The sequence below is a fragment of the Sinocyclocheilus grahami genome, unplaced genomic scaffold, assembly GCF_001515645.1.
Source record: "Sinocyclocheilus grahami isolate Dianchi unplaced genomic scaffold, SAMN03320097.WGS_v1.1 scaffold412.1, whole genome shotgun sequence".
Classification (NCBI taxonomy): Eukaryota; Metazoa; Chordata; class Actinopteri; order Cypriniformes; family Cyprinidae; genus Sinocyclocheilus; species Sinocyclocheilus grahami.
In genome coordinates this window covers 743,135-764,047 of record NW_015505591.1, presented here as the reverse complement: position 1 = coordinate 764,047, position 20,913 = coordinate 743,135, and the positions used below count along the sequence as shown (strand labels likewise).

Sequence of the window (20,913 nt, the reverse complement as noted above, 5' to 3'; positions counted from 1 at the left end):
CATTCTAACAAAAAGTATATTCCTATTTTTTAAGAATCAGTCTAAATTCTACAGAGTACTTGCTGGAGAGATGGAAGGTTTGGGGGTGTTAATTTGTCGAAACTGTAAGATGGCATTCTGTTCTACTGCACTCTTGGATAAACACAAGGCCAAATTCTGCATTGGCACAGACCTAAAAGACCCACTCGCTCTGTGGAGACAAAGTGGATTCATGCAAACGGAGAAAGCAGCTGTGAAGATGGTGCACCCTACACCTGATTTAATGAGTGTAAGTAGTTGAATGCTATTTAATTATTCCAAAAAACTCCAGTTGAACAATGTTTTAATAAAATATTTTGTGTATTATAAACATTGAATAAACAGTTCTGTCTTCCTTATACATTACCATTCAAAAGTTTGGGGTCAGTAAGATATTTCTGAAGGAAATTCATATTTTTATTTAGCAAGGATGAATTTGACCAAAAGTGACAGTAAAGATTTTTCTTACAAAAAATTCAAATTTAAATAATTGTTTAAATTTCTATTCATAGAAGAATCCTGAAAAAAAATTATGGTTTCCACAAAAAAAAAAATGCAGCACAAAGGCTTTTCAACACTGATCATATTAAGAAATGTTTTAAACAAATACCAGCATATTAGAAAGATTTCTGGATGATCATGTGGCAGTAAAGACTGGAGTAATGGCTGCTGAAAATTCAGCTTTGCCATCACAGGATAAATTAAACAGATTCAAACTGTTCTTTTAAGTTGTAATATTTTACCATTTTATTTATGTATTTGATCAAATATTGATGTTTGGTTCAAGATGGGGGGAAAAACATACCTACCCAAAACGTTTGATTGGTGATCAAATACTGTAATGTTTCCATTGGCCAGCTGAAGGAAAAGACAGATCATCAAATGGATGAGAAAGAGAGTGCACAGGACAATGTGTCAGAGAATACTGCTCTAAACAAACTCACTGAGGAGGTACAAGACCACATACAAAGACAATAAATCTGGTTCAAAGTGTTTTTTATGCTGCATCTGATTATCTTCTATTATAGTTTCAAAAACTCAGGATGTCGTTTGAACCAAACCTGCCCAGAAGACAGCAAGAGGTCGGTTTGATATAGGCTATAGTTCTAAAAATCGGTTTATAATGTCAATATTGTGTTTGCACCTGTGGTTATTATGTGTTTTGGACACTGGGTACACTCTTAAAAATAAAGGTGCTTCAAAAGGTTCTTCAAGCGATGCCATAGAAGAACCATTTTTGGTTCCACAAAGAACCATTCAGTCAAAGGTTCTTTAAAGAACTATCTCTTTCTTACCTTTTTATAATCTGAAGAACCTTCTTTCGCCACAAAGAACCTTTTGTGAAACAGAAAGGTTCTTCAGATGTTAAAGGTTCTTTATGGAACATTTAGACAAAAAGGTTCTTCTATGGCATCGCGAAGCACCTTTATTTTTAAGAGTGTAAGTGTTCTTCCAGCAGAGAGCTGATGAGCAAAGGGCTCTTCATGAGCAGAGACTGGCTGAGATCAGAGCACACAACAACCAGCTGGAGAAGCAGAGAGAGGGTAAGCTCTTTGGATATATTCACAATTAGTAAAAATAAAAAATATATAGAGAGAGTTATTTATTTATTTATTTTTGGAATGTATAAAACAGTTTTCAACTTCTAGCATTTCTATACTGTAGAACGAATCAAAAAGATTTTGTGAAGTAGTAAATAAAACAAATATTTGAGTGTTTTACAAAAAAAAATACAATTTCAGTTTTTTTACCTTAGAATTTCACTTGTATCAATTTTGCCCTTGTTTTTCTTTTCCCCAAACATTTGTGTATTTATTTACTTGTCCAAAGGAAAAAAGTGATAGAAAAATGTGGTAAAAAAACACTTGTGCATCATTTTCAATAAAGCTGTATTTTTTATTAATTATGCAAAAATGAGTATTTAGCATACTTAAAATGCGAGAAATTATTTAGCAAAATTTTATTCCAAAAATGTTTTAAATGTCATTTCCAGAAAAGAATGTTATTAAACACATCATCATTTGAGAAACAAATAACAATTCACTTACCAACTGCAAACTCGTGCTGTGATTTTTTGAAGCACAAGTACTGGACATGTTCATGTGAATTTCTTCTAAACTATTTTTTAATGATGTGTTTATTCCAGAAATAGAAGAGCGGCTTGCCGAGCTGGCAGGATGGGAGAGGACGGCTCATCTTGAAGAAGTGCTGCAAGAACTGAGGTATCAGGAACAGAGAAACGAGGAGGTTCTGCATCAGCTCAGCTCTCACATCAACTCAATGAAAGGGTAAGAGAGTGGAGGGAAACAGGAAGTGTGCAGAGAAGCTATAAATCACTTGATGCATGTTTATACTGTACTGATGTTGTAGGCCCAGTTCAAATGAAGTCCCCTCTAACCCACCAGAGAGAAAGAAGACACAACATGTTGCTTTTGACTTGATCGCTTCTGTGGATGGACCTCTCTCTGCTCAGATAAGGTTGGTCTTTTTAACTTACGTTTTATGCCAGAATGATAAAAGATTTGAGGGGGGAAAAAATCAACAACAATGTGTACTTATACATTAAAGGAGGTATGCAAATGCAATAATATTAAGTCTTAGGGATTGTCTCTTTTGACTGGGACCAGTTAAGAACTGCCTAGAATCCACCTAATAACCCCAAAACTACTGCCTAGGAGTCACCCAGGATACTCTGAGCAACCATTTAGTGACACCTTAGCAACCATCCAGAACACTCTAGCTCTGTGGTGCATTTGTTTTTGTAACAGAGCTTTGCGTCTGGCATACATGCAGTCTGGTGGTTCTGATCCAGAGGTTCTGGCCAATATGCATGACCTTCAAGCAGAGGCTCTTACACTGGAGCAGGCAAAACATATAGCTGAAGGCAAGACAAAAGGAAGACGTGAGTGGTACCATCATTGAGCTGTGGCTGCAAATAGCATTTGGACACTTAAAATGCCATTCAAAAATTTGGGGTCAGTAAGATTGATTGATTGATTTTGATATTTATTCATTTAGTAAATAATAATTTTCTCAGCAAGGGTTTATTAAATTGATCAAAAGTGACAGTAAAGATTTAAGTTGGGATAAAAAAAATGTTTCAAATAAATGCTTTCCATTCATCAAAGAATCCTGAAAAAAGCAGCAAAACATTGATAATAATAAATATCTCTTGAGCACCAAATCAGCATATAATATTATTTTTTGAAAGATCATTTGACACTGAAGACTGGAGTAATGGCTGCTGAAAATTCAGCATTGAATCACTGCAATAAATTACATTTTTAAATATATTTATTAAAACAGAAAACAGTTATATTACAGTTTTTTTTAATTGCTTAGACACTAAAAGTGATACTTGAGGCTCACTTAGTGGAACCATTCACTTATAGACCTTTAGACCAAGACTGCAAAACTATAAGCACATTGCATGCTTTAAACTCAGTTTGATATTGTAAAACAAACATATTGCAAAACTCTAAACAGATCTCTACATTACACACATTATTTGAAACTAACAGCTCTTTTGTTTAATTTGGGAAAACACTAATACATCATTTGTTCACTTAGTAATGAAAAGTAGTTTTTTAGAAAGAAATTATTTTTACTCCCTTGCTTTTCTGTTTACACTGTATCTATATTGTACAAAGCGCATTATAAATAAAGCTGATTTATCAATCTATCTATACTGAACATGCATACAAGCCAAGTCAGAAAGTCAACTTCATTTCTAAAGTGCTTTATACAATATAGATTGTTTCACAGCAGCTTCACAATGGTATCAAATTCACATTTTGCTGTAAAGCAGCTCTAACAAGTCAATAGTGTCATTCTACGGCTCAAGTCAGTTGAGCATTGATTCAGTTCAGTTGCGTAACTGTGTAAAATTCATCAGTCATACATACTGTATACACAGTATGTGCATATGCATGTACAGTATGTGAGAATGCTATGACAAACTCCTGTGCACTCCGCTGCTCTCTGAACAAGCAAAAGACACACGAGAGTAGTATTTTACATGTTTCACATGCGTGTGGTTTGGCATGTATGTGGCTAATTATTTTATGTTTGTGTGTGGAGTTACTATGCAAATATACAATTTTTAGAAGAGATTAAAGAGTGTTTGCTTTTGCAAGATGTGTGTGACGTTTTGTATGTTGTGTGTGTGTGTTTTGTTGTTTTATGTGTAAAGTTTTGAGAAATGGAGCCATAGTTTCAAAAACTGTGAGCATTTTGAAAAAAAACTGTAAAATGTAATAATATTACTGTATTTATTTTAGTGTATTTCTTTTAATAATATTGCAGTTTTTACTGTATTTGATCACATAAATGCATCGTTGGTAGACATTGACTTCTTTCAAAAACATCAAAATTCTTACCCCAAACTTTTGAATGACGATGTTGGTTTGTCACTACTTACGTTGTTTGTCAACTGGAAGATGTCCAAATAGTCTTAATTTTGAACAATGTGTTATATTTTAATCCTATGACATTCAAACATTTTGAAGTATTGCCTAAGTGCCTAATAATTTCTGTGGTCATTGTGCACTATTCTTTCAAGCCCCAGGGTCATATCTTGTTTCTGTCCCACCAGGGATGAAGTCTCCTCACAGACTGCTGGACCCTGATGTTCTTGCTGTGGAGCAGGAGAACCAAAGGCTTGAGGAGGAAATCTTCAGAATCCAGCAGGCCAGGGAGAAGAACAAAGGAGAGCACGGTATTGCTGTTTCTCTCAGATCTTATATCTTGAGACTCAATGACAAAGTGATGTTCAACATTTGTTCTGTCTCTAATTTGCATGCTTATACTATTCACTAAAGGCATAATATTTGATGTTATTATAGAATATTTCTGTATGTTAGGCTATTTGAATATTTGAATGAATATTTTCTGGATCAGGGCTTATTGATATCCAGAAAGACCACATCCATCAAATGGCTAGCCTTCAAGCCGAGATCGCCTTTTTAAGGAGAGAAATAGAGAAGGGCAGAGAGAGAAGACCACACCATCCTCAAGCTCCTCTGCCTGTTTTTCCTGGATCTTCTATGGCCATAATACACCCTGCTCTGCCACTGGTGAGCCAAAGCTTCAGTCATCTTAATGATGCAATCTGTTGAGTTAATGTGATTTTTAGGAATGCAGAAAATTCTCTTTGAGTGACAGTGATAGTGAGAATGATAACGAATGTATACGGTGTATATATTTAGTATTTACCAATATTGCCGATTCAGAGTTCAAAACAGCATTCATTAATGGGCTCCCATGTAACTGATCCGATGGCAGCTCTCGGTCCTGCTCCCGTGTGACACATTTTCACCTCGTCCTCTATTGATTCATTTTTATTTTTCTCATATAGTCCCTATAGATGCATGCACGTGTCACAGCATAAATGGGTACACCCCCTCTAAAACTTAACAAATTCAGCAATTACTCTTTACTTAGAAGACATGTTAGGGTTCTTTGGAGATGTAATGTTCAGGTCTTCATTTTAAGTTTTAATTTAGTGATGAGTGAATTTTTGCTAGAAAAAGAGCAGGAGAAATAACATGCAAGTGTCTCAGAGCCAGCAAAAGCTATGAAAAGAGTGACACTTTATCTCACAGAGTAAGATGCAGCATGCAGAAGTGACATGCATGGTTGTTGTCACCACTAAAGTTACCTACTGTAGCCAAAGCACAATAAACTCATTTAACCTCTTCCAGGGCCCATATTTACAAAATAGAGTATCATTTCGGATCTAACAGCATCCAAAATGTTCTGGTGTTGCTAGAGGAGGAGTACAGAGAGAGGTGCTTGGTACCCACAGTGACATTCAGTGGTAGTAAAGCTCTTTTATAGGGATGAATGAGTGCGAGTGTGAGAGAGTTGTGCTTTATCAATGCTGGCATGAATTCACACACCACTGTGTGATTTAATACAAAAACTTGAAATAGCAGATGCTACCCTCCCCTCATTCCCTGCATTATTGGGCATTTTTTTCAGCATGACAATGAATATATTAATTCTCCCAAGGTGAAAATCCTTCAGTGGACATGTATTTCACTCAATCTTAACACTCTTGAGCAGCTGTGGAGACGAGCAGAGCAAAACTCCCCATTAAAGATCAGAGCATTTAAGGAGGTCGTCCTCCAGATGTGAAAATTTGTCATGAACTTGTACACTCAGTGCCAAGAAGGGCCAGAGCAGTATACTTTAAGTTCTGGAGGACATACTAAGTACTAGAATATTATACATTTTCTGAATTAAATCTAGGGTGTACTCATTTCTGCAATCCTTCATTTAAACAAAATTGGCTCATTTACTTATCTTACAGAAAATATTGGCATATATTTAGTTTTTAAATATATGTTTAAATTTTGCCATCTTTCCATGAATTATATTAGTGATCATTAAGAAAATACATCTTTTATATTTATTCAGAGGGGGTGTACTCATTTATGCTGTGCACTGTAAATACATGAAAATATGACTCAAGTTCAGCTGTTGTCTGAATGTGTGTGTACAGGGCTGGCTTTGTGATCTTCTATGACCTGGTGATGGGTGTGATTGAAGATGCTTTGAGATCAGTGCGTTTATTGCCAGGGTTATAATTTAATGGACAGAAGTTGGGACAGACCACCCCAATGCCACCTGTGCAGCGCCAGCCTGCAGGACCATTACTGTTCACCAAGAGTCCTGGAAATGATGCCATACTGGCTGTTAAGCAACCTGTGCCAAGGTAGTTTGTTCAGAGATAGATATAGACACACAGAGCTGATATGTGTTCACGTTATTGAATTTGTGCCTTATTTCAGAGTACAGCCATCTCCAGCTTCCCTTCCGCTCTCTCCCAGTTCAAGCATCCTTAAATCCAGGTCAACCGAGTTCTGTGCCACAAGTACGTTCATCAAATACTAAGCTAAGTCTCAACTAGGTTAAATGTCCTATAGGAGTTAATTTAATTCAATCTAAATACTATTTTTCTTTCAAAGATGGGTAACATGGAACTTTGTCTTAGTGTAGCAAATGCTTGTGATGGTGATGTACAGACCCTTGAAAAGATTGACCCCAACAACACAAGTACACATCCCACGGTATGCAAAATATTTAAAGATATCAACCTCAATAGGCTTTTTAATAGCAAAGTCTGCAACACTTTTGATAAGCTTACAGCATTGAATTTGTCTTGTTTAGGTGGTCTCAAACACAATCCTGGCACACCAAGAACAATGTAATGCATTGCAACCCTCATCCAATCCATTACCTTCATCATTGCCACAGACAGATCATGTGGAAGAGACCAGTTAGAAGAAAATTGCATAATTTAACAAATTAGATTACCATGCAAATAAAGCCTTTGTAAAATTTAAACTTTTTTCAAGTGACTACATTAGTCTTACATCGGTTATGAACTATTTTAAGATACTAAATTACTTTTTACATTGCATGCAAGTTTTCTTGGGGCAACAAGTTTGTATTAAAACTTTATAATTGTAACACCAAATCAAAAACACTTGGAACATCTTACAACTAATATTATAGTCATTATTAACCCATCATGGGAATCCACAAGTTTTGGCCCATTGAATTTCTATGATTCCACTGGAGCGGTCTCGATTTGAAGCGGAGCATTCTTAAAACAAAAAAAAAAAAAAGGAAATATTGAACGCCACATTGACATATGCAAATATCCTTTATTGAAAGTTTACTACAATTATACAAAGAAAATGGGTTATTTACAAAACAAAGAGACAAAAGTGGTTCATGGAGAGTAGGTGAGGCAGGCATGCTCTGCTGGTTGGAAGGTAAGCGTTTAATCAAAAGATGCCCATCATGCTGACATCTCCACAGAAGAAGAACTGGCTGGCTGCAAGAGAAACATGAAAATATTAAAAAACAGCAATGAAACAAATTGTTTAAAAGGCTAAGCACTAAACTAATGCTTGACAAAACTCCAGATGCAATACTCCAACCAATTCCATTAGCTCAGCCAGTCAACCAATATTCAGATAAAGCAAACTTCCTCCAAGACAGGATTTTGCTAGTACGTGTAAAAACACATCCAGCCGAATCAGTCCTCTCAAGTTTAGTTTTCGAACCTTTTATTCAAACAAGGTTACACCTCCAATATTTTAGAATCCAATGAACCTCACAATTCTCAATAAAATCACAAAATTAACACTAGACTAATCAAATATAAAAAAAAAAAAAGTCTGTAACAAAATTAAAAGTTCAGATAAATAAAAGAAAATACAAAATTAAATTGACCAGTGCTTTAAGCTTCAGATAGGTCTAACAGTAGTATTCATTCAAAGAAATGGGCTACGACAGATCAAATCAATGTCAACTAAAACAATCTTCACTCTGACAAACAGGGTCCAAAACTAACTTTGCCACACCTGCCAATGGCCGGTGACATGATCAAATTTACCGGCCAAAATAGTTTTTACCGGCCATGAATCTTTTTGCAAATACAGGCAGTTATTACTACAATAACTAAACCGTTACAATGTTTGTCCTGCTGGTGCATTTTCCCTCAGTTTGACCAATTACAGCCATTCAACATTACAGTATAATTGAAAGCCCTTATTTTTTAACATTTAATAGGCTCTGAAATACATAACTTTTAATTTAAGTGATTAACACACACATATTTTTATACGCCATACATTAATCAAGCTATAAAAGTTAATCAGCGACTAGAACGGTCCATGGATTTCTTTTTCTTTGATTACATCAATGACAGACTTCACTTTAAATTCAGTGGGTCTCTTTAAAACCTGATGCATATGACGCGGATCTGACACGCATCCGATTTTCTCCCAACTCTTTACGGTCATTTAAGACTTTATAACTAATTTAAGACTACGTTTACAAGGTAACTCACCAAAACGGTGCATTTTCACAATTGTGTGCATAGCCGCGGGAACGTATTTTGAGCAGAGGGGCTGTGGGGAAAAGGGGGGGGGGGGGTCGAGTTTTCCCAGAAGCGAAGTTGTGTGCGCAACACACAGGCTTTGTCCTGTAGTCGGTGTTACAAGTAGTAAAACAAATAAAATCAGTTTAGATCAGCTGGACACGGGACGCTACAGTTCTGAGGCGCCGCGCGTCTGTTCCAAGCCGCAGGAGTCACGTGACGAGAGTGAAGCGAAACGACTGCTGGAGGATCCAAAAGCGCAAGAGAATCTTCGTTTAAAATAACCGAGGGCCATTGTACTACTTTATGACTGATCGGTTTTAAATCACAATGAACTACAAACTACGATATTTTTAAAAGGGGAAATTTTATAAACAATTGTCATTGTTAATAAAACTTCAGTTTAATATGTGAATTTCTTAATGATACTACGTCATTGTGGGCCTGTGTTTTTTTTTATTAATAATAATAATAATAATGAGCCACAAAGGGGAAAATACAGAGACTTTATTTTTATGTTACAACGCGGTTACACCAAGTCAGTTTAATCGTTTTGTTCAATTTTTATGTTTAATATAAGCTAAGCGACTTCATCATTGTACTATTTTATTGTTGATGTAACGTTTTATTTTATTATATATTGAATCAACCTTAAGCATTAGTTTTGATCCACGGAAAGAACGTTAAAGATCAAGATGCGAGAATGCGACAGTTGCTGCGGAGGTAAATGGACTCTCTCGCGCTTTCCGTTTCTTTGTAATAGCTGTAGACATGCTCGTTAATTCTTAATTTGGGTACAGACGTGTTATAGGGGGGAAAATATGATCAAAAAGTCATGGTAACAAATGTTTAAAAAAAAAATCAGTATATGATAAAAGTTTTAAACAACTTATACACAGTCAGACTGATTGGACTTAACTCATGTTTTACAGTGAGACCACAATAAAGAGCTTCTTAGAGTAGCCTACCATACTGACTGGATAATCAGGAAGAATTGTTAGAATTAATACTAAAACAAAATAAGATTAAAGCGTACGCCTACTGCTGGTTGGCTGCCCACTAGGCATAGGCTCCAGGTCTGCTTCCTCATCGCCAACTCAAGGCTCGGTCTCTCTTTTTATGTTTGGGCTTCGCGAAAAAAAATCAGGAATGCGTTTTCGCGCCATATTGACTGGTGTATTTTTAAATCTTCAATGACGGATGCGGACGTGGTGACGTCAGGGGACAATTGTTGCTTATTGTCCTTAAGCTTTTTTCCCCCATGACTTAAATGAATATTCACATTAATAAAAGTAATTCTCTTTTTTGTTACAAAATTAAAATGTATTTTTAACAGCGCACCCCCATTTTTTCTTTAGCTCCGAGCCAGGGGGTGCTGCAGGACCCCTACTTCCCGCGGTAATGATTGTGTGTTTTCGTGTTGAAGCGCTACTGGGGAGCTGTCTGAAGCGGCTTAGGGTACGTGTACAGCCCAATGCGCAGCTTTTCAAGCTATACTTCACTGCACCGCGTCACCGCATTCTCGGGTTATGAAGAACACAGAAGGGAAACGTTAATCTTCTAAAATGAAGCAGTAATATCTTCTCAGGTAAAAGTTATTAGAACCGTGTCTAGGGGCAAGCTGGCCATCACACTGCTCTGACCTTATCAGTCCGTTTGTATTCGATTCGCGCTTGTCACTTATGACAGAACATCACGATGATCTTGTCTTCGGACAAGATTATTTTATTCGCTCATGTCAAAAACAGCGAATCTCTTTAAAAACTGGCTGTTATTTTCACTTCATTGCATTATAATTCATAAAAGTTGTACCCGCCAACTGGCGACTGACAGTGTTACATATACTCGCCAACGCTGATTTTTACTTCATTTGGCACGTGTAAATTTTAGGCCAAAAAATATTCCAGATACTACAGAAAGTTATTCAGTCAAAAGCAGTGAGTGACTTTCCCTTTTGTTTGATTAACATTAACAACAGGAGGCATTTTAAGCTGCTGGCACTTTATGATCCAGTGTATAGATTAAATATACTGGCACATCAGACACACCATTGTGATGTCACAAATCCCAGAAATTATGCGTTGTAGTCCAAACGAGTCGTTCGTTGTAGGTTTTGAAAAGTATTCAAAAGTATATAAGAATTTCTGTTAAATAAAATCTCCTTTTGAAGTGGACTGAGCTTTGTAACTTGGCAGATCTTTATGCTCAAACAGCAACATTACAGACTAACTAAAGTTGAAAAAGTGAAGCATAATAGGACCCCTTTAAAAACCTAAATGACCGTTTACGTGAATACTTCCCAAAACAGACTGACAATTTGATGTATATTTGCACAAGATGCAAAAGAGAACTTGCACGCTTTGCTTGTGCGCGCGCACAGAAGAGCCAAACAATGCTCATATACAGAGCTAGTTTGCAGCTTCTTCTGTTGAAAATGACACTGCAGTGATAACGCAGACAACTGTCCCAAGCATCTTTTATGCTGGCATCGAACGGTCCTAATGGTTGAGCCCAGGGACTGTATTAAAGGAAACAGCAAGTCTATCAACTCGCCTCCTGCTCCATTTTCTCCTGGACTCCATTGCCGTTGTGGGCGGAGTCACCGCTGCCATTAACTGAGGTCTCCTGTTTAGTCTTTTTAGCATCACTGTCCTTTTTTGGACTCTCCTCGTCTGGTTTCCTCTGTGCAGGAATAAAGCAGGACAGAACACGTACTTATTTTTTGTGCTAAACACCTAGTAACTACATGCTACTCAAGCACACATGACCACTTCAACACCACGCCACAATTACAATATGCCAAGCCACAATATTGAAGCACAAACACCATAGAAGCACCAAGCAACACCAAACCTAATCTAGTTAGCAAATTCAGCTCATGACCCAGCATGCATAATTGACCTCAACTAAAGGGAAGGTAGCAATGCAGATGGCCCTTTATGGGCAGACTACCCTCATTCACTCCAGTTGTAGTGTACATGCTAGTCCCCCCCCCCCAAACCTTAAGTCTACTGCAAAGGTTAAATTAGACTTCAGTGGATAGATACTCACCTTTTTGCGAACAAGGTGAGAAATGTCCGATGCAGATTTTGAGGAAGACGCACCATCAGCTGGCCTCACAGGAATCTGAAATAAAACCGGCATTTTAGGGTGGCATAATACGTTATAGGCTTAAAGTACCCTTAAAGAGGAGAAATGCCCCTTAGAGCTTTCGAACATTCAAAATGATGGCCACACTTCAGGAAACGTTATGGCCCGTTTAAGAAATTGTAACAAAGTATCACCCATCTCTAATGTTAATCAAGGTAACATTAAGCATGCACACACACACACCTGACTAGCAGTAGATGAGGATGGGCCACCATTTTCAGCTGGGAACGCAGATGAAGTGGACGCTCCTGCCTATAACAAACAAATTCCAAACTATTCATCATTGCCTCTAAACATCTTCGTTGCATCCTGGATGACCCACATGCCCAACTGATCTCCACTTTTTTTTTTGTGTGTACTAAGAGCAATGCTAGGGATTGATGGCATAACAGTACCATATTCATTAAATGTATAACATAAGCTGATATCAGATTTGTCATCAACCACTGCAAAGCATTGAACAATGGATAACATGCTTCATGCATTTGCATTGCCCTAATGCAACCCACAAGAGTCTGATGGATGGCCTCAGATGCTGCAGCAGCAGTCCTCTGGCCCTCCTTGGCATCTTCAATCTTCTCAGTGATTTCTGGCAGTAACTGTTTCAACTCCTCAAGCTCGCTCTTCTCCTTTGCTGCCTCTGCACCTTCCGCCTTGTCGATTACCTCCTGAAGCATAGCTGGAGGAAAAGAGACATGGATATCAACTGAGAGTACCATGCTTGCTCATGGCAACTAGGTGTTATCCGCAAGCAAATTCTCAGTTAAAAATGCATGAGGACTGGCAAAACCCACTGTGAAAATGTTCCTACCAAGACGGCTCTCGATGACCTTGATAGAGTTGGAGAAGTGCTCAATGGCTTGGCTGTACTGGGCTGTGTAGCTGTAAGTTGTGCCCAGCTGGTAATGGGTCTCAGCCAGAAGACGACTATGAGAGGGAAGGTGTTTCAGCTGCAAGGTTAAACACTCATTGAAGTCATCCAGAGCCTGGCTGTAGTTACCTACATAAAAACAGAGAGACTAGTTAATAAAGAGTGAAAAAAAAAAATACTAATGAGGCAACTTCAATTTTACGGCAACTTGTAAAACCCAAAAAAGGTCCTTAAATTAAGTCATTTTCCATCTACGCCCACCACATACACACCTGATTCAGCTCCAACTTCTCCAAGTTTCAAGTAAATCTGTGCCGCCATTAGCTGATCTTCTTCGCGGTCTTTTCTTCAAACCAAATAAAAGATCATGTGGGTCTTTCAAAATGAAGCTTGCACAAGTCCACAATTAAAATAGGCATGTAATAAGGGCATACCTTTTATAAATCACCTTTGCAACCTCAAGCATCTCCCAGGCCAACTGCAGGTTTCCAACTTCATCCTCCTCACTCTCCTAATAGCACAAGGACACGAAGATAAACCAGTAAAATCAAATGACAAAAAAAAAAAAAAAACCTTTTACAATGGATAACAAACCTTATCCTTTGTTTCACCCTCTGAATCATCATCATCATCATCCTCATCGTCGTCATCTAAAACATAAAAGATGTTAACACACTGACATTGACCTAATGTGAAAACCCACCACCTTGGATACCCTTCGTGACACTGCAGCTTAAAAAGCTAAATACTCTATGAATTCACCAGTGCTTAGATTCACCAGGTGAAGTTTAGCAAAGTTATTTAATACACAAATCTTGTGCTCCCCAGACTCCACCATGCTTCACTACCTCCTCCACCCTCTTCCATGGGTTCTTCTTTCTCTTCATTTCCATTTTTCTCCTCAACCTTTTCATCTTTTTCAGCTACTCCATTTGACACGGTGACATCTTCCTTTATAGAAGCACTTTTATCCACACCTTCTGACTTTTCAGCAGGTTTCACCTCATGTTCAGCTTGTTTCTCCTCATCTTGAGCAGGTTTTGCTTCATGTTCAGCTAGGTTCTCGTTTTCAGCAGGTTTTGCCTCGTGTTCAGCTGGTTTCTCAGTTTTTTGTGATGCTGCATCCCCTTCCTTTGGTGCTTCAACCTTCTCCTGCTTCTCTTTAACTTCCTCTTGGTTCTTCTGCTCACCTTCCCCCACCTCTTTTTCTACCTCAGACTGAGTTTTGTCCTCTGACATGGCATCATAAACCTGTGCTCGAAGCTCATCTCTGGTTTTCTCTGCATCATAGTACAAATGGAGGGATATTTCTAGGTTACAGTTAATATATTCGGTGATATACGAGGTAAATATTTGAGCAAAGTTGCTTGAGCACTTTCACACTGAGAACCAATTTCTATCTGGATTCTTTAGATCGGTCATGGGCCCTGTGTCACACCTGTTTGCCCATTGACGCCAACATTAACCAAAGTTGCCCAGCAACATTGCTCAATAAGCTGCCCCGTGTATCTTCAACCTTAGAGTCCCTCTTATTTAGAATCAAGTTATGCGTTGTCAATATGTGCTGGTTTGTTGTGCAGAGCACTGACAACTGCCAATTTGGTGGTTCTTTGGAAACATCATTTTTGCAAATGTCATGTCAATCCTTGAGCATACATGAAAAGCACAAAATTAACAAATTTAACTGACAAACAAACTTAAAATACAAACCATCCAAGTTGTCTGCACTTTCAATCTTAGAGTCATTCTGTTTCTCACCCTCTTCAGAGGATTCTTCTGGGACTCCCTCTAAAGCATTACCAAGCACTGTATTCTCCATCCTAAAGTGGTATTAAAAACAACAGAAGTTAGTTAAACTGATACGTTTCGTTTTATAAAAATGTAATGCACCAAGTTCTAATTAATCCACATACCTGGCAAGCTCCAGAAGGGCTTTCCCACACAAGAAAAAAGCTTCACCACATTCATCAGCAGTGTCTCCATACCTTTCAGCTCTTAAGGGGGGAAATGGGTTACACAAATATTATGCTCTATATTGACAATACAAAAAAAAATAAAGTGTACCCATTCAAACAACGGCAGGTACCACAAATTTCCTTTACATAATACATATGCATTACAATATTCCTTCACGACTCACAGCATGGCACAAGCCTCCTGGAACACACTGACTGCAGACACAACATCACCCATCACCAAGTGCCGGTTGCCTGTGCCAATCAGCTTCTTTGCTTCCTCAGAAACATCGACGGAGCTGCAAAAGTAAACGACAATGAGAGTAACGAAACAACTCGTTTTAGGGAAATGAGCGGTTTTAATAAAACGGTCCAGATACCACCTCACCTGTCTGCAGCGCGCGACGAGCAAGGTTTCTCTTCCATACTGCAAAGACAAACAATACAGAAAAAATAGTCATACATTAAAAAGCCTTGCTTCGTCTGAAGAATACATACAATAAGAGCAACATTTCACTAAAGTTTGCTTCAGAGGTTCACTGCGAAGGACCAAAGTTAGCACGATGCTACTATAACTGTTATTTCTTGACAGAGTGTGCCAACATTACACGCGTTTATAGCTAACATCACAGTTTAATGTTAGTATAATACCCAAAGTGGGCAATTTAAAGCGATATTTGTGTTGTTACCGCCACCTTTTAAACTCAACGCTTCAGCGCGTGTGCAGTCATTTCAATGCAGCGCCAAGCTCACCGACGCGTCATTCATGACTGCGTGTCAACAGGGCGGGAATTACCTCATTTAGGATACTTAAATAAGCTAGCCGTTCATTTCAACCCCTCTCCCGCCAAATGAGAGCAGCCAAACACTTCAACGGGAATCAACGGTGATACCATCCCGTCGCGTGCGACGATGTCCGGGCGCGGGAGAAAAGCGAATAGAAGCACGAGGGCGACACATTTTCTCTGACAAGGACGGAGCTGCTGCAGCTTTGTCATCAAACGAAACCAGCCAAAACCTCTCACTCTGACTTCCTTTAACTTCTGCTTACTTCCCAGGGAGCGCACTTAATTTAAAAATGGCATTTTACCTTTCGGCGGCAGCTGCTGTTTCCTCGGGCATTTTAATGCGTTAACTAAGCTGTAGTGTGCTGTCGGATGATGTGAGTACAGATGGCAGGTTTGTGAAGCTGTTCTGAGTTAATCTTTGTTGGCGCCTTTAAATACGGATACAAGCCGTACTTCCGCTGAACTACGACCCTGTCACAAAAACGCGGGAGAATAAATTTAAAGGGCAAGTAACCATATTACGCTTCTGCTAAAGCCATATGAACTATAAGACTGTAATATGTCTAACTGGACAAGATTAATTAGAAAATCTATTTTATCTAGATTTTGTGAGACTCATAAAAATATCATACATTTTTTAAAAATATTATTTGTATGAAATAATATTTTATAAAATTAAAATAGACCTTATTCAGTTTCTTATTTACATGTTCCTGGTGTTACTGTGAATAAAATATAATAAATTATAGTATATATTCTATAATAAAACTAATAATAATTATAATAGTTATTATTATTATACAACAACTTTCCTCATTACCTTTCCAAGAGGGAGGGTAGTAGAAATAGTTGAACATTCAGGCATTTTCAAATATTTTGCCAATATATTTAAAATTATATATATATTTATCATTAGGATAATTAGAGTCTGATTAACTGATGTCAAAATAACCTTAAGGGCCTTAAAAACATGCTTTATTTTTCAAAATGTAAATTTGTTCTTTTAAAAGTGATAATCCAGACATATTCTTGACAAGCTTCATAAAATTCACCCTTAAACATTGAGAATACATTAAAAATCAGCCCTTGTTCATCAAGTTTCATTCCACACGGGGAAAAAAAGTAAGCACACATTTCAATATGTAACAAAAAGGTTTTATTATGTTTAGAAGTATACAGAGTAGTGAATAGGCATTGGTTCCAAGGCACAGAATCACACAGAAGTGTGCATTAATAGGGGTCATTAAAAGGGTAGTGAGGATGTGCTGCATCCCGGGGGACAGACTTGCCATCAACCTACAAAAATAGATGCAACAGCATATGTAATAGCAAACTACTTTTGGAATGCATTTGATTTGCAAAGTCTTAACACTCAGCACACTTAAAAACAGCAGCTTCAACATTATATTTTGTTTTAAAGTAACCTCTTTGTTAAAGGCCATGTAAAATTGAGTGTTTTGTTGTATGATGTGGCTTACAGTAATGGTTGGCACAATGTAACGCCAGCCTCTGTGCACTGCTGTCACTTGATTCATTTCCTCAGGTTCAAGTGTGAAATCAAACACCTGTAAATGAGCAGAGCAAATGTATTGCATAGTTACAATACAGTCATAAACACTCTAGAACAAAAAGAATAACAAAAAAAAAACATGCAGAAACCTGGATATTCTCTTTGATCCGAGACTCTGTAATGCTCTTTGGGATAGTCACTACTCCTCGTTGAGTTTGCCACCTGCCGAAAAATACCATTGAAGAAATACTATGTAATAATACGTGAGGAAACACCACGAACTAGTGCAAAAGCCTGAATTTACCTGATGATAATTTGTGCAGGAGTCTTGTTGTATTTCTTGGCTAGTGCAGCAATGGCTGGTTCCTCCAACAGCACAGGCTCCTCTGGATGCTTCCAGGCTCGGTCAGGAGATCCTAGCGGACTGTAGGCGGTCATCACCAAACTCCGATCCCGGCAGTGAGCCAACAGCTCAACCTGTGCAAGGTATGGATGGGACTCCACCTGCAAAACACTATTGTTACTTTACAAACTGATATAATGGACCAAATAAATTATAACATCAAATTTTTTTCTGACCTGCAAAACAGTTGGTTTGATGCTTGCAACTGATGAATTTCTTTGTTCTCCTCAACATAAAAGAAGATATTTTGAAGAATATTCGTAAACACCAGAAAGTTTCTGGTCCCTGTTGACTCCATTAGTGTTTTTTCTTTCTTTCTCCATACTATGGAAGTCATGGGGGCACCGACAGTGTTTGGTTACCAGTATTGTTCCAAATATATACGTTTGCATTCAACAGCAGAATTAAACTCATTCAGGTTTAGAACAACAACAATGTAACTTAAATTTTTGGGTGAACATGGTTCCACGTCATCTGGGTGGTGTTTTGTGTTCCACAGTTTGGAGGTCACAAATACATCCTCCCGCCTTATGCCCTGAAAGAAGACAACAGTTGTAAAGCACACATGCATTATATATTTCAGTGTGTGGGTGTGTGTTTCATTTTTGTAATCTACTTGGTTGACCTACTTTTTCAGGTCCCATCATTTCCTGAAATGCTTCACCGATCTCTGGCTCATTCCCATAAATGGGAGCACAGTCAATGTGCCGATAGCCAGATTGCAGTGCCCAAATAACTGCTTGTTTTACCTGCAATTGATAACATATTTATACAAAATGCTTTTGGAGTTCTACACACATACACAATAATTAAAGCAAAAGATTATTGCAGAACTTATTGGATAATATACTGAAGAACTGTATATCCTAGTAAACCTGCTGTCATTCTCAATACAGCATATTCAGATTCAAATTCGGTCATAATTACAGTTGATGCACAGTAAACTTACCTGTCCTGGTTCAACAAGAATTATGAAACTTTGATTGGATAAAAATCCTATCTTAAGCTATATCATTATTGTGACGGGGGGCCCTGCAGTAAGTCTTAATGTGGCCCTGTGTGTGGGTATGTGTTTCATGTTTGTAATCTACTTGGTTGACCTACTTTTTCAGGTCCCATCATTTCCTGAAATGCTTCACCGATCTCTGGCTCATTCCCATAAATGGGAGCACAGTCAATGTGCCGATAGCCAGATTGCAGTGCCCAAATAACTGCTTGTTTTACCTGCAATTGATAACATATTTATACAAAATGCTTTTGGAGTTCTACACACATACACAATAATTAAAGCAAAAGATTATTGCAGAACTTATTGGATAATATACTGAAGAACTGTATATCCTAGTAAACCTGCTGTCATTCTCAATACAGCATATTCAGATTCAAATTCGGTCATAATTACAGTTGATGCACAGTAAACTTACCTGTCCTGGTTCACTCTTCCACGTCCCAAGTCCCACAAGGGGCATCTTTCGTCCAGTGCTGAGAACAGCAAAGTCATTCATACTCATCCTGTGTGCCTTCAGAGAAAAGAAAACAAAGAACACCATTTGAACAGTGTTCATACATGGAATAGATTTCAGGATATTAAATCTATAATTTAATCCCTGCTCTAGTAAATCAATCGAAACCCTAAACACTCACAGAAAGGTTGCAGGAGGCGCAGTGAATGCAAACTGTTCAGTGCTCAAATTTAGGAGCAGAATGAAAGGAAGTGTAACCTGCTGACTTATCAGCTGACTTCCACAGCAGCTCAAGCAGGATGTACAGTAAATATTGTAAAACATCCTGGACTGCATAACCTTTGGTTTAGCAAACATTATCAAATTAATCATTAAATTAATTTGACAAACACAGTCCTTGTATTTTAATATAAAGGGAATTTAAATAATTGTCGAAATCACATAAATTTAACCTCCAGATCGGTTTGCTCTTGTCTAGTTAGTGCTGTGAATAACACAGACAGTTGGATAACATAGCATTCGACAATAAAACTTCTGAAAATGAATGACAAGACGCAGAGCGCGTTGAATACGCTGCTTTTCTCCCTGAAATATCAGGTCAACTAGTGTCCCATGTGGCGCATCATAACAAGGAATATTTTGCCTAGGTCAGGGATCGTTTTTATATTATTGGTTCATATATATATATATGATGCAATATTTTGAATTTGTATATATAAGTATATATATACTTACAGTGTATTAATAGTTTAAGGAACTTCTCCGCTATACACCTATCCAGGTTGATTAAAAACTATTTTAATATTTTCTCATAACGTTGACGAATTTACTTCCTGTTCGCTGTTCTCTAAAAACATCCGTCAAAATAAAAGTCTCCATAACATTACAACAATTTCCTCACCGTCATACTCTTTTTTTTTTCTAGTTCAAGTGACGAGGATAAAAAATTTAAATGAAGATTTGATCTTCGTTATTTGCCAAATTACAAAAATACCTAAACCCCATGTAATTTTAGTCACTGATCACACGAAAATATTACGATCAATCTGAAACTCATTCAAGTGTCCCTTAATCTATATACAGGTGCATCTCAATAAATTAGAATGTCGTGGAAAAGTTCATTTAAGTAATTCAACTCAATTAATCACAAATTGTGAAACTCGTGTATTAAATAAATTCAATGCACACAGACTGAAGTAGTTTAAGTCTTTGGTTCTTTTAATTGTGATGATTTTGGGTCACATTTAACAAAAACCCACCAAATCACTATCTCAACAAAGTAGAATACTTCATAAGACCAATAAAAAATTTTTTTTTAGTGAATTGTTGGCCTTCTGGAAAGTATATTCATTTACTGTATACTGTATATTCGTGTACTCAATACTTGGTAGGGGCTCCTTTTGCTTTAATTACTAAACTTATTGGATAATATACTGAACAACTGTATATCCTAGTAAACCTGCTGTCATTCTCAATACAGCATATTCAGATTCAAATTCGGTCATAATTACAGTTGGGATGATGCACAGTAAACTTACCTGTCCTGGTTCACTCTTCCACGTCCCAAGTCCCACAAGGGGCATCTTTCGTCCAGTGCTGAGAACAGCAAAGTCATTCATACTCATCCTGTGTGCCTTCAGAGAAAAGAAAACAAAGAACACCATTTGAACAGTGTTCATACATGGAATAGACTTCAGGATATTAAATCTATAATTTAATCCCTGCTCTAGTAAATCAATCGAAACCCTAAACACTCACAGAAAGGTTGCAGGAGGCGCAGTGAATGCAAACTGTTGAAACAGGTTGAAACTGGTTACACTTCCTTTCTGCTGACTTATCAGCTGACTTCCACAGCAGCT

The 20,913-nt window shown here is 37.6% G+C and overlaps 3 protein-coding genes and 1 long non-coding RNA gene across 7 annotated transcripts; 2 read left to right on the top strand and 2 right to left on the bottom strand.

Moving 5' to 3' along the window:
- The first annotated feature begins 44 nt into the window (after positions 1 to 44).
- Positions 45 to 6,866, top strand: LOC107551021 (coiled-coil domain-containing protein 17-like). The gene is made up of 10 exons (XM_016232498.1): positions 45 to 268; positions 877 to 969; positions 1,047 to 1,104; positions 1,464 to 1,562; positions 2,165 to 2,306; positions 2,389 to 2,496; positions 2,787 to 2,920; positions 4,613 to 4,731; positions 4,908 to 5,093; positions 6,813 to 6,866. The coding sequence occupies exons 1-10, from the start codon at positions 71 to 73 to the stop codon at positions 6,864 to 6,866; spliced, it is 1,191 nt and encodes a 396-aa protein (XP_016087984.1). The 5' UTR covers positions 45 to 70.
- A 13-nt stretch (positions 6,867 to 6,879) lies between these two features.
- Positions 6,880 to 7,320, top strand: LOC107551043 (uncharacterized). Its single transcript, XR_001604723.1, has 3 exons — positions 6,880 to 6,895; positions 6,990 to 7,091; positions 7,192 to 7,320. It is a non-coding gene; the product is annotated as an uncharacterized lncRNA (long non-coding RNA).
- A 346-nt stretch (positions 7,321 to 7,666) lies between these two features.
- LOC107551040 (histone-binding protein N1/N2-like) lies at positions 7,667 to 16,120 on the bottom strand. Of its 4 annotated transcripts, XM_016232530.1 has the most exons (16): positions 15,981 to 16,120; positions 15,279 to 15,317; positions 15,076 to 15,189; positions 14,849 to 14,929; positions 14,646 to 14,755; positions 13,999 to 14,215; positions 13,784 to 13,929; positions 13,530 to 13,585; positions 13,370 to 13,446; positions 13,208 to 13,281; positions 12,876 to 13,064; positions 12,574 to 12,743; positions 12,248 to 12,316; positions 11,966 to 12,040; positions 11,468 to 11,596; positions 7,667 to 7,864 (listed from the first exon to the last, which is right to left on the bottom strand). In XM_016232530.1, exons 1-16 carry the CDS (start codon positions 16,010 to 16,012, stop codon positions 7,829 to 7,831), a joined length of 1,614 nt encoding a protein of 537 aa, XP_016088016.1. In that variant the 5' UTR covers positions 16,013 to 16,120; the 3' UTR covers positions 7,667 to 7,828. The 4 variants fall into 4 exon arrangements, with proteins under 4 accessions (XP_016088016.1, XP_016088014.1, XP_016088015.1 ...); XM_016232528.1 differs by having other exon boundaries at positions 13,784 to 14,215; positions 15,981 to 16,119; XM_016232529.1 differs by having other exon boundaries at positions 13,784 to 14,215; positions 14,694 to 14,755; positions 15,981 to 16,119.
- Positions 16,121 to 16,811: 691 nt separating this feature from the next.
- LOC107551020 (alcohol dehydrogenase [NADP(+)] B-like) lies at positions 16,812 to 19,940 on the bottom strand. The gene is made up of 9 exons (XM_016232497.1): positions 19,790 to 19,940; positions 19,016 to 19,111; positions 18,696 to 18,815; positions 18,033 to 18,126; positions 17,768 to 17,814; positions 17,493 to 17,692; positions 17,338 to 17,410; positions 17,157 to 17,243; positions 16,812 to 16,974 (listed from the first exon to the last, which is right to left on the bottom strand). The coding sequence occupies exons 2-9, from the start codon at positions 19,100 to 19,102 to the stop codon at positions 16,909 to 16,911; spliced, it is 774 nt and encodes a 257-aa protein (XP_016087983.1). The 5' UTR covers positions 19,103 to 19,111; positions 19,790 to 19,940; the 3' UTR covers positions 16,812 to 16,908.
- Positions 19,941 to 20,913: the final 973 nt, after the last annotated feature.